The 11801-nt window shown below is 57.1% G+C and overlaps 2 protein-coding genes across 5 annotated transcripts in view; one reads left to right on the top strand and one right to left on the bottom strand.

The window, feature by feature from the left end:
• Positions 1-60: 60 nt before the first annotated feature.
• On the top strand, positions 61-8514 carry Plekhh3 (pleckstrin homology, MyTH4 and FERM domain containing H3). 3 transcript variants are annotated; one of them, XM_008835321.2, is made up of 13 exons: positions 61-670; positions 2621-2682; positions 2902-3107; positions 3207-3398; positions 3481-3638; positions 3747-3867; positions 4616-4922; positions 5513-5720; positions 6015-6151; positions 6408-6540; positions 6704-7162; positions 7447-7638; positions 8133-8514. In XM_008835321.2, the coding sequence occupies exons 1-13, from the start codon at positions 509-511 to the stop codon at positions 8307-8309; spliced, it is 2514 nt and encodes an 837-aa protein (XP_008833543.1). In that variant the 5' UTR covers positions 61-508; the 3' UTR covers positions 8310-8514. The 3 variants fall into 3 exon arrangements, with proteins under 3 accessions (XP_008833543.1, XP_008833546.1, XP_008833545.1); XM_008835324.2 differs by having other exon boundaries at positions 62-670; positions 3028-3107; positions 6015-6142; XM_008835323.2 differs by having other exon boundaries at positions 62-670; positions 3028-3107.
• A 959-nt stretch (positions 8515-9473) lies between these two features.
• The window catches only part of LOC103735907 (tubulin gamma-2 chain), a 6714-nt gene continuing 4386 nt past the window's right edge, over positions 9474-11801 (bottom strand). For both annotated transcript variants that reach the window (XM_008835318.3, XM_008835320.2), the window contains 5 exons: positions 11097-11183; positions 10855-11004; positions 10322-10474; positions 10080-10241; positions 9474-9863 (listed from right to left, as the gene is read on the bottom strand). In XM_008835318.3, the coding sequence (XP_008833540.1) occupies positions 9666-9863; positions 10080-10241; positions 10322-10474; positions 10855-11004; positions 11097-11183 (750 nt within the window). In that variant the 3' untranslated portion in view covers positions 9474-9665. The remainder of the gene's footprint in view (positions 9864-10079; positions 10242-10321; positions 10475-10854; positions 11005-11096; positions 11184-11801) is intronic.

Here is an 11801-nt window from a genome sequence, read left to right as displayed (position 1 = left end):
GAAGAGGGAGGGCGGAGGAGCCTAGGGCGGGGGGGGGAGCGGGCTCAGGAGGCGGGGTCGGGGAGCTCTGCTCGCGCCCCCAGCGCGCCAGTCCCGGGGCTGCAGGGAGCGCAGCGCGCGCCGCCCGGGCCCCGGCCACCGGACGCCCTACCGGACACGACCCTCCCTGGAGCTTGGACAACTGCCCACCACGGACACTGCACCGGACACTGCCCCCCACAGGGCTGGACACTACTTCCCAGCTCCGGACATTGCTCCCTGCTCCCTTCCCCCGGCCCTGGACGCTTTTCCCCCTCCCTCTCCGGGGGCCCGGACATTGAACCCCCAGTAGGCTTCAGCGATCGTCCTCTTACACCCTAACGTTGGATACTGCCTCCTCCCTGTCCCCTTCTCCCCTCGCCTCCCGCCTCATCGCTGCCCTGTTGGGGTCGGAGCCCCGCCAGTTTCTTCGATCCCCTGCTGCTCCGGCAAGGCTGCCCGAGCCCCCATCCCCCGGCTGCTCGCCCGGATGCCTCTCCCCGGGGGATTGTGGTGGCTCCTCTGCTGCCGTCGAGGCTTCACTCTTCTGCACCGGGACTACGGGGACGGCGAGCTTAGCGGGGACGGGGACGAGGACGAGGACGACGAGACCTTTGAGCTACGGACCCCGAGTCCAGCGGGCGGAGGGAGGGTAAGTCTGGAGGGATTTAGAACCATGTCCAGTCCGCACTACAACCGGCCGTCGCCCCTGATCTTGCTCCAGGCTCCGGCCAAATGCTGTCCTCTTGGGCGAACTGGGACCGTGGGGGAAATTCTTGCCTGGAGGCCAGAGCCCCCAGCTGCTCCAAGAGCAGCCCTAGTTGGGATGTGCCTGTGGGCCTCGCGCCGCGCACTGGGCGCTGTCCACCTGCTGGGGGCCCTGAGGCAGGGGAGGCGTCACGCGTGGCCCGACCTGGCCCTGCCTCTCCCTTCCCTGCCGGGCCCGCGTCCCATCCCGTCTCCTTCCGCCTCCGCCAGCGCCAAGGAATGTGGCGAGGCCGGCTGGGCAGCTCGAACGCCTGGGTCCGCTCTGCTCACAGTTCGTGAGCGCTGGGGCCAGATGCGGGAGCTACCACCGCGGGAACCTGGGCCAGGGGGAAAAGGCATCCTAGAATTGGGGTCTGCATCGGAGACCCCACAGAGAAAGAGCTGGGGACCGTGGCCCTTTGAGGACTTCTCCTCATTATCCAGCCACTTAGGACAGAATTCTCCTCCTCCGGTGAGGCTCCTGGGGAAACCCCTGATGGGATGGTGAGGGTCACTTGGCTGCTAGTGTTTTTTTAAAAAATCGAATCTCCCCGTGGGGAAACGGAGGCATGATTGATGAAGAGGCCTCCATCCCTAGAGGAGACCTCTCATGTCCTTATCCACCACGGGCAATCAGACTACAGTGTGCTGTGGCCTGGGTCAGGTTCCCAATCCCCCTGCTCGGGGGTCCCCAGCAGGCCCGGTGGCTCTATGCCCGGGTGGGGCAGGCTGCACCGTCGCCAGCGCCGGCACCAGCACGTGGTGAGGCAGAGGGCAGATAAATATAGAGGGGAGGAGGAGGGACACAGGGGACTGTGATTAGGGGAGCTGGTCTAAGGGGAGATCAGTACCTGGCCTCTGATGGTGTGGGAGATAGCCCTGCTTAGAGCCTCTAGGTAAGAGGTTCCCAGGGAAGGGCTCCCAGGGAAGGTGCAGGACCCAGGAGTCCCCAAGCCTCCAGCATGGGCAGGATCTGCTCTGTCAAACAGTTTACAGCCTTCCTCAAGCTCCAGCTCCACCTCCTCCTAGGAACTTGGGGACAGGTGTCCCTGGTCCCCCTTCTCCCTTCCCCCTCCTGGCTCTAGCAGTCTGGGTGCAATGAGACCATGGCACAGTTCCTGTCTAGTCTGGCTCTGGGTTGGATTTAAAGCCTTCCTTAGACCCCAGGTTACAATTTAAGTTCTGGGGCAGGGGTTGAGGTAGGCTGTGTATGAGAGAAGGGCAAAATCTCAAGCTGCCTCTTCCCTGGAGAGTGTGTGCTCTTCAGCCTGGTCTGGCTTCCTGAAGCCCCAGCAGAGGGATAGAGTCAAGGTTGACTGCAAAAGGGCTTGGAGAAAGCCCTATGCTAAAAGCCCTCTTCCCTTCATTCATCTCTTTTCCCACTTTTGCCCCATCCTGGGTCCTACACTTTCCCTAGAACATCCACCTCTTTTCTAGAGGTTCTGAGCAAGGCAGAGAGGGTGAAGGAAAAATGAAAAGGAGGCCCAGAGATGGGAGGGGACTTGCTCCAGGTTCCAGAGTGACTTAGTGGTCCAGCCGGTATTGGAACCCAGGTCTCCTAACTCCTTGCTCAGTGCTCTTTTCCCCCACCCCTCCCATAGTTGCGTTTTCAAAGGGCAGCGGAGACAAGCCTGGAGCTTTGGCGTCTTAGCTCCTGGCCATTCTATAGTGTTCCATAGAGTTCGGTAGGAGAGACGATCCCAGAGCGGCTCTGGCTCTTCCAGCCCAGTCGTGACCCCCGACTCCTGGACTCTTTCCTCAACCCACTGATTCGAGCTGTCCTAGGAGCTTGCGAAACCACGGGGATTGCGGGAGGAGGACTCTGCGCTGAGGGTTTCCCTGCCTATCTCCCCAGGGTCCCCTGGACCTGGACGTAACGCTCACTCAGCCGGCAAGGAGCGGGCAGGTCTCAGACAGGTGAGCTTCGACTCTGCATCCCTAAGTTCTGAGACCCCCAGCCAGTTCCCAGGACCCCTATCCCCGTCGGTTGTGCAATAAGGGAGAGGCTCTGCGCCGCCGGACGCTGTGGTTTGGCCGGGGTCCCGGGGGGGCGGTCCAGCTGGGGGCGCGGGGAGGAAGGGGGGGGTTCCTGGCTATTTCTGGTGCAAGGTCAGAACGGCCCCGCGGTTCCCACAGCCTGGAGGATGGTTGCTCAGCTTGGGTGCATGCACCCCTCGCGGTCTGGGGAGCCCCTACTGAGGAGCCCCCTGGAGGCAGAGTGGAGGCCCAGAAGCCTCGCCCAACTTTTCATCTCTGGCCCAGGCTGCACAGCTGGGAAGAGACCTGGAGCCTCATCCCCGAAAAGGGGCTACCGGAGGATGACCCCGACGTCGTTGTGAAAGGTGGGGACCCCTGGGTGCAATCTGGAGGCCCTCAAACGCAGCCCTCCTGGGGATAATGTTCTTTCTTGCTAATCTCTTCTTTCCTCCCTCTCCTCTCAGGTTGGCTGTATCGGGAACCCCGCGGGGGAGGGGCGCGGCCCTGGCTGCCTCCGCGCCGGGCCTGGTTTGTGCTCACGCGAGATTCCCTGGACCAGTTCAGCAGCAGTGGAAAGGGGGCGAGACGCCTTGGGAGCCTCGTACTCACTAGCCTGTGCTCCGTGACTGGCCCAGAGCGCAGGCCCAAGGAGACCGGTGAGACTTCTCGGGAATCCTCCTGCCTTCCCGGCAGGGGCCCCAACAATCCCTGATTGCCCTCTACGGCCTCTCCCATCAGGTCTGTGGTCAGTGACTGTGTCTGGCCGGAAACACAGCATCCGTCTCTGCTCCCCGCGCCAGGCAGAGGCAGAGCGATGGGGGGTTGCATTGCGTGAAGTGATTGCCTCCAAGGCTCCACTAGAGACCCCCACCCAACTACTGCTCAGGGACATACAGGTGAGAAAAGTCTTTAGTGAGAACCCGGAGGGCGGTGGGCCTAAAAGGGTTCTGGGCTTGTAGAGAGCCCCCTTCGCCCATCAAGGTGACTTTCTTCCTGACCTCTAGGAGAGTTGTGGGGATCCAGAGGCAGTGGCCCTCATCTACCGGCGGAACCCGATTCTGAGACACACCAGTGGAGCCTTGTATGCCCCCCTCCTGCCTCTGCCCTATGGAGTCAGCGCTCCAGGTGAATGAGTGGACCCTAAGCCCAAGTGTCCTGGATGGGATGGGGTGGATCTGTGGTAAGAATCCCAGTGCAGTAGCTGGCAGGGACCTAGGGGTTCTACCCATCTGACTTCTCAAATATGTAGGTGAAACTGGAAGCTGACTAGGGTGGAAGAGAGGGAAATCAGAACAGAATAAAAGCCTCACTCCCTCTAGCCACCTCTAAGGCTCATATTATGACTACTGATGTTCTTTCAGACCCATTTACACTCTCCTAGCTTTTTCATTACACCCTTAAGGATAGGTCATATTACAAGTGGTGGGAAAACCACCACTTGGGGAAATTGTGCTAGGCTTCAATTCAGGTATTCTTCTCCCCCAAAGGGAACATTGACTGGCCCAAGTCCTAAAGCTAGAGGCTTAAGGGATGCCAGGAGAACCCTGGTTTTTGGTGCCCAGAGCAACCTTTTATTGGCCCACAGTGGCTTTCAGTTATAGAATCAGGGGTTTAAATCCATGTCCCTTACTTTCCCTCCACCTTACTAAGAAAGTCTAGTAGGATACAGAGAGGGATTCCTGGGAGGCAAGGGTTGAGTTTGGCTCTGTGGGACCACTGCTTTCCCTTCACTCTTCCTGTCATTGGTACCCTCCTCTCCTTGCCATTTCCTGTCCCCTTATACTCCTGACCTTCCTCTGGATCGTGCCTTCCCCCCAGGGCGAAGCTCTGTGTCCCCTCTCCAAACCATCCCTCCGCCCCCACCCTCCCGCAGGTCCAGGCTACGCACCCCTGCGTGAGGAGGCGGTGCGGCTGTTCCTGGCGTTGCAGGCACTGGAGGGGGCGCGGCGCCCTGGGCCCCTGATGCAGGGTGTGCTCCAAACCTGCCGGGACCTGCCTGCACTCCAGGACGAACTCTTCCTGCAGCTGGCTAAGCAGACCTCAGGTCCTGCTGGGCCCCCTGGGCTCCCTGCTACTCAAGACCCTGCGACTCTGCGGTATTGGCAGCTTCTCACTTGCATGAGCTGCACCTTCCGGCCTGGGGGAGTTGTTCGAGGGCACCTGCTGGGGCATTTGGAGAGGTGAGAGGGGGAGGCCTCCACCTAGGAGATATGGGGCTGGGTGAGAAGGGCAGACCTTTGCAAAGAGTTTGGCAAATGGAGAAATTAGATCCAGAGAAGGGAAGAGACATGCCCAAGATCAGGCCTGGTGATAACATACTGGGTGCCTTTGTGGGAATTACAAGATCACATCCCACCTGTGACCAGATGAATTATAATAAGGCAACTCCTTTGAGTAGAAGAATTATAATAAAGGCAGGATTTAAGAAAGCATAGTAATTTGGCTCCACATGGCCTCTGGAAGATGTGTGAAGTGGGTGGGGCAATTGTAAGGGAGCTGGCTGGAGGCTTAGAAAATAATTCAGCTCCATACAAAGCACGGAGGATACATTAGGCTGCCCTCAAGTAACTAGAGTTGGAGAAGAGGAAACTGACCAAATGCAATGAATTTTTTTTCTATGCTGGGGAATCATGCCTAGGCCCTCAGGCATTCTAAGCTAGCGCTCTACCACTGAGCTATATATTTCCAGCCCTGACCGTATGAAATAAATTACAATAAAAGATGGAAAAAGGCCCTTGGAACACTGATCCTTGGATTCCTTCTAATCCAGAACGGAGCAGGCACTCCCGGACTCAGAACTGGCAGAATATGCTCGCTTTATCCGAAAAGCTCTGGGCCGGACGCGGGGCCGAGAGCTGGTGCCTTCGCTGGCGGAGATTTCTGCGCTGAGCCGACGGCAGGAGCTATTGTGCACAGTGCATTGCCCTGGGGCTGGCGCCTGTCCTGTGGCCATCGACTCTCACACCACAGCGGGAGAGGTGAGGCCAGAGAAAGCCCTCCTCCTGCTACCGCCACCCGCCCTTCCAGCTTTGCTTTGCTTTCTTTATGCACGATGCTGGTGAATGAACCCAGGGCCTCAAGCATGCTAGGCACCCTTCCAGCTTCTGATGCCTGCCTCCCCGGGTTCCTGGCATTAGGTTTGTCCAGATTCCTCGCATCGGCAAGGAAAGAAATAGTGGTGACAGTACTGAGACTCCTCCAGTAGGATCAGCACTTTCCAGAATCCTGGCAAGTCTCCTGAGCGGTCTGACTTTCCTCTTTCTCCCCTCCAGGTGGCTCGAGAGCTGGTGGGGCGGCTGGGTTTGGCCCGGAGCCGGAACGCATTTGCGTTGTATGAACAGCGAGGGGCTCAGGAGCGAGCCCTGGCTGGGGGCACCCTCGTGGCCGACGTGCTCACCAGGTTTGAGAAGTAAATGTCCAGCCCTAGCTCTGTCTGTATTAGCCCACATACTTACCTCCTGCCAACCACTAAGGCCACGTGTTTCCAGGCTAGCCACTTGCTTGCGGATTTACAAGACAAGTCCCTACCCGCAAGCTGTGTGCAGTCAAGGCTCCACCTCCGCCAGGTCCCGCCCCCAAGCACGTGGTCTTGGTCCCGCCCCTCTCCCCCGCTCGCTAGGGTCCCGCTTCCCAGTCTCCTCATCTCATCCTTTTCTCTCCTACAGTTTGACCTCGGAGGAATCCGGACTGGAGGACTCGCCAGACTCCGGGTGGAGACTGTGTCTACGTCTTCACGGACCTCTGCACCCAGAAGGGCTATCCCCAGATGGTCACGAATTGCCTTTCCTCTTTGAACAGGTGAGGCTCTCCAAACAGATCCCCTAAACCTGAACTCCTCTTATTCTGGATGGTCTTCTTTTAATCATTATGACAACCCCGTGGGAGACTTTCCCCGAACCTGGACTTCCTCAGACTCTGTACCCCGAGGCACACACGTTGACTGCGGGTACCTCTGTTGCAGGCTCACGCTCTGTTGCTGCGGGGCCGGCCGTCCCCGCCCGACGACACGCTGCGCGCCCTGGCGGCGCTGCGTCTGCAGAGTCTGCACCGGGACTTCTCCCCGCGGGTGCCTCTGCCGCGCCTCGACCGCCTGCTGCCGCCCCCTACCCCGCCCCACGAAGACCCACCTCGTCCTACCCCTAGGCCGCCGCCCTCCGCCGCCCTGCTGGCCGGGGCGCTCTGGAACCCTGGCCTGGCCAAGAGGCGGGCGGAGCGAGCTCGACGCGGTCGGGCCGGCCGCTCTGCTGGAAGCGCGACCTATGAAGGAGGAGGCGGCGCCAACACGACGGCGGCGGTGCTGGGCGGCTGGAAGCGGCTGCGGGGCATGGGCAGAGCTGAGGCCATGGCTGCCTACTTGGCTCTGGCAGCGCAGTGTCCCGGGTTCGGAGCTGCTCGGTATGACGTTCTGGAGCTGAGCACGGTGAGGGGGAGAAGGGAGAAGGGGACTCTGATGGCCTAAGCCCCAACACCTTTGTCCCAGAGCCGCAGGCCCCCCACATCTAGAACAGCTAGCTGCCCATGTCAAACCTCAAGACTTATCAGCCTTTAGGCCTGCACCCCCCAGAGTCTGGGCCCACCTCAAGGGTGTGCTCCGTGAATCACAGGGGAGGGTCAGGAAGCTTCCTGATCTTAGCCATCTCCCCTATTAAAAATAATGATGCAGCTTCCCCTCCTTTGACCCTGACTCTGCTCATCTGTCTGCAGGAGCCTGGTGGAGGTGCTCCACAGAAGCTATGCCTGGGCCTGGGAGCCAAGGCCATGTCCCTCTCCAGGCCTGGTGAGACAGAGCCCATCCATAGTGTCAACTATGGCCATGTGGCCGCCTGCCAGTTAATCGGCCCCCACATCCTAGCATTAAGAGTGGGCGATAGCCAGCTCCTGTTGCAGAGTCCCCAGGTGAGAAGTGGGAGTGTGTAAGGAAAAGGGAAGTTACATTGACAGCCGGCAGAGCTGAGAGGTCCAGCCATGGTCAAGGGCAAGCTTACATTTAAGTGAGGGAGTCCTAAGACAAACAAGGAATCAAAGCAAAAGTAGAGATAAACTCTACAAAGGGCGTAACCAGACAGCAATTGACTAGAGGGGCCCTTAGCATTGGGTAGTCAGGGAAGGATTCCAATCATAGGAAGCTGTGGGGGAAGAGATGGAGGTAGAGGGCATTGCAAGTGCAAAGGCAGAAAGAAGCAAGCTTAGCATTTAGCATGTTAGGAGGGCAGAAAGGAGTGAGACTGAAACACTGTGGGAGAACAGAGTGGTGAAAAGGAACGGAAGGTTGCCAGGACAGAGCATGCAGAATCCTGGTGCAGAAAGCTGGAGCCCTAGAGCCTGGCTAGAGGAGGGAAAGAAAAGAGCCCAGCGGCCGCTGTTGCACATTAACCTCTGCCCTCTCCTAGGTGGAAGAGATCATGCAGCTGGTGAATGCCTACTTGGCCAACCCCTCCCCAGAGAGGTCCTGCAGCAGCCCTGCTCCTCCATGCCAAGACCTGCCAGACACTTCCCCTCCCAGCCAGCACCAAGGTCTGGACCAGCCCCAGGGACAGTCTGGCTGCTTGGGGCAGCTGCAGGACTGAGCCTGCCAAGAGGTCATGACTTCTCTCCTGCCTCCAGCCTGGGCCAGGACTGCTCTGAGATTTGAGGAAACCATGAACCCTTTTTGGCCCTGCAGGGACAGGGTACACTCACACTCACAAGCTGCACTGGGTGTGGACAGTTTTCTAGTTTGTTTCTTAATTTATTTGTAGAAGGAAAAAGAAAAAAAATCCATATTTACACAAAGCTTTCCTGTGGGAGTGTTGTCAGTGGGACTAGTTGGAGCCCATGGCTCAGAGCTCTGCCCCTGGGGACGCCTACACACTGGGCTTTTACCAGGCACTGAAGGTAGTCTGGATACCACAGGGCTCCACCCTCCTTGACCTTCTGGATTTAACCTTCTCCTGGCCAGTGTGGATGGTGGGTGGAGCAGGCAAGAGGGCAGTACTGGAAGTGCTGGCAATTACTCACCCTTGGTATTCAACTGAATGGTGTAGGGTACCTCCTGTCATCCCTGAGGCTGGAGGGCAGTGAATCATCAGGATGGGCCCTTGGTGCTCAGCTTCTGGGCCCTCTTTGGGTCCATGCTTTGAGACAGAAATGGAGAGGTATGTGGGGCAGCTTGCAGATGTAAGAACATCTCGGGTACAAAAAACAATTCAGGATGGGCTCAGGCCTACTCCTGAGTTCCCTGTCAGGTTGGGTTAGGTAATATTAAGTTCTTGAGACTCTGAAGTCCTGTCTAAACACAGTGGACCTTTCTCCCCTAGACTCTACATCTGTCTTGAGTGGAGGATACTGGGGCATCTTGGCACATGTAGGAGCAGGAGCTTAAGCACTGAGGACAAATCAACTATCAGGAACTTTCAGTAATTCTGAGAGAGGGACTGACCCCTACTGCCCAATAAAATGGGCTGGCTCAAGGCAAGGAGTGCCAGTGCAAAGAAAAGACACACTAAGGTCTTGACTAATTAGTAAGAAGTTGGAGCAGAGCCAGGCATGGGGGTGTATGCCTTTAATCTCGGCACTCAGGCAGAGGCAGGTCTGGTCTACATAGCAAGTTCTAGGCCAGCCAGGGCTACATAGTGAGATCCTTTCTCAAAAAACAGAAGAAGCTGGAGCCAGGGAAGGTCAGCCTACTTTCACATGTCCAGAAATGGAAGATTCCCCTCACCAGCCCCCATATTCACAGATCAAGCTCTGACTTTATTCACCATCAAGCTTTATTGTTTAATTAGAATGAAACAAGCATATCAAGAGCCAGGGATGGAAGGAAGAAGATAGAACCAGCTCCTGCACTGGAAATAAACCTAGAAGTGTGACAAGGTGAGGATTGAGTCGAGGGTCCAGGCACAGTGGGGGGCCATGCGTTCCATCCAGGTGGCAGCAGAGAGTAATCACTGCTCTTGGGTGCCCCAGGATATATAGTCTGGCCGTGTTGCTGCATGGTACTCATCAATGAGCTCCTGAACCACCTCCCTGGACCTGTCCATCTCCTCAAAATTGTCCTTGAAGATATCCTCCTTTCGGAACTGCTCCAGGAAGGCCCCCCGCTTCCACAACTTATCATACTGCTGGCAGGAACTTTCAAACAGCTGGAGAGAAGGAATGCTTCAGAATGGGATCTCGTGTAGGACATGGAATTAGGAATGCACTAGGGGAAGCTGAGGATGGCAGACAGTGGAACAGAGTGGTCAGAGAAGACCAGAAGCCGGGGTGTGGCTCAGCGGTACCGTGCTTGTCTAGCACGCAGGAGGCCTGGCAACACAGATAATTTTTTTTCCCAAAGATGACCAGGAGACCGCACTCACCGAGGAGATACTGGTGTGGTTGGCCATCATGAGCCCACTGACCCGGTGGGCTGAGGGTAGGTAGGGGGACTTCCTCGATAGGGCCACCTGGATGCTGGCTGGGCCCCAGGGGATGAAGTTGGCCAGCTTCCGTTCCCGGATCCTCTGCAGGCTCTTGTGTACCTGGGGTGGGCACAGACAGGTGGTGGTTGCTTCTCCTCTACCTTGTGGTCCCAAGGGTAGGATGTAGGGGCGTCACCTACCTGAGTGGGGTCCACCTCTCCCTGGATGATGTTGAGGATGGCAATGTAGCAGTGGTTGGTCTGGCGGTCTCGGCCTGTGGACACCATCACGTTCTTGGGCTGCAGCAGCCTCCTCATGACGTCTAGGACAGTGGTCTTCCTCACACTGGTCACCTGAGGGGAAGAGGGTTCACATGGACCAGGTCAGCACTCGGGACAATCCAGAGATGCATGTCCCCATTGGCTTGGGATGATGTGGTCTTTGGGGAATGTCTTCAGATCAGGTCTATGCCAAGTCTGTGTCATGGCATTAGTATCTTGGCTCTCAGCTCAGCAAACCCATGCCCTTGTGCATCAGCAGAAGCTGACTCCAGCCAGCACAGCTCCCATAGGAGCCAAAGGCAGTAAAGATGGAGACAATGCAGCAAGCAACACAATGTGAGTCCTTGAGTACAGGGCCTGATGGGAAGGCTGCAAAGGGCAGCTCCTGGGACAGCAGAGAGAAAAAGGCAAGGTCAGGGCCACCTGTCCTGGGACACTGTGGGAGCCCTTACTGACTGGTCCGTGGTAAGGGGAGTATAGCCAGTCATGAGGAAGTGGAGTCGTGGGGTGGGAATGAGCGAGGCGATGAGGCCAATGAGGTCGTTGTTCATGTAGCCGGGGTAGCGCAGGGTGGTGGTGCTGGCTGACATGATGGTGGATACCTGGAGATGGGAGTCTGTGTTATAGGCCTTGGCCTGGGAGGGACCCCACCCCACTGTAGCCTTCTAGCCTTCCATTCCAGGAAGAGGCTCACCAGCTGGTTGATCTGGGAGAAGGATGGGTTCTGAATGTGCAGTCGATCTGTGGCTATCCGGTTCAGTGCTGTGTTATCCAGCACCACCTGGGGCGGGGTCAGGAGGCAAAGGGGGGTTGTAATACCATCTGAGGAAAAGGGGACATTGAAATAAGATAATAGCTTAGCTTCTGCTAAACTCCAAAAACCAGGAAGTAGGTTTGCTAACTTCAGCAGAAAGTACTCTCTTTAGGACATCATGAGATACTTTTGGACCCCACAGGACAGTAAACAAATATGTGAATGCCCCCATGAGCTTTGGTTCTGGAGAGACCACAGAGAAAAACAGACATGGTCTTTTCCACCATCAGGCCTACAGTCTAGTGAAAAAAGACAAGCTACTTTAAACAGCAGGCTACTGGGGCTGGAGAGCGGGCTCAGTTGTTAAGAGCATTGGCTGCTCTTGAGGAGGACCCAGGTTCAGCACCCATATGGCAACTAACAACTGTCCATAACTCCAGTTTCAAGGGATCCAACACCTTCTGGCCTCTGTGAGCAACCTCACACATCACACTCTCTCTCTCTCTCTCTCTCTCTCTCTCTCTCAGACACACACACACAAATAATAAAAATAAAACATAAGGGGCTGGAGAGATGGCCCCATGGTTAAGAGCACTGGCTCTTGCTGAAGAGGACCTGGGTTCAGTTCCTAGCACCTACAAGGCT

The sequence above is a fragment of the Nannospalax galili genome, unplaced genomic scaffold, assembly GCF_000622305.1.
Source record: "Nannospalax galili isolate Female #2095 unplaced genomic scaffold, S.galili_v1.0 scaffold137, whole genome shotgun sequence".
NCBI classification, from domain to species: Eukaryota; Metazoa; Chordata; class Mammalia; order Rodentia; family Spalacidae; genus Nannospalax; species Nannospalax galili.
This window is presented reverse-complemented; position numbering and strand designations above follow the sequence as displayed.

What these genes read in the sequence shown, in the direction of transcription:
- Plekhh3 (XM_008835321.2), top strand. Translation starts at nt 509, where the DNA reads ATGCCTCTCCCCGGGGGATTGTGGTGGCTCCTCTGCTGCCGTCGAGGC. An exon ending in CTATGGAGTCAGCGCTCCAG is followed by an intron (nt 3,868 to 4,615) that starts GTGAATGAGTGG and finishes ACCCTCCCGCAG; the next exon opens with GTCCAGGCTACGCACCCCTG. An exon ending in ACGTTCTGGAGCTGAGCACG is followed by an intron (nt 7,163 to 7,446) that starts GTGAGGGGGAGA and finishes ATCTGTCTGCAG; the next exon opens with GAGCCTGGTGGAGGTGCTCC.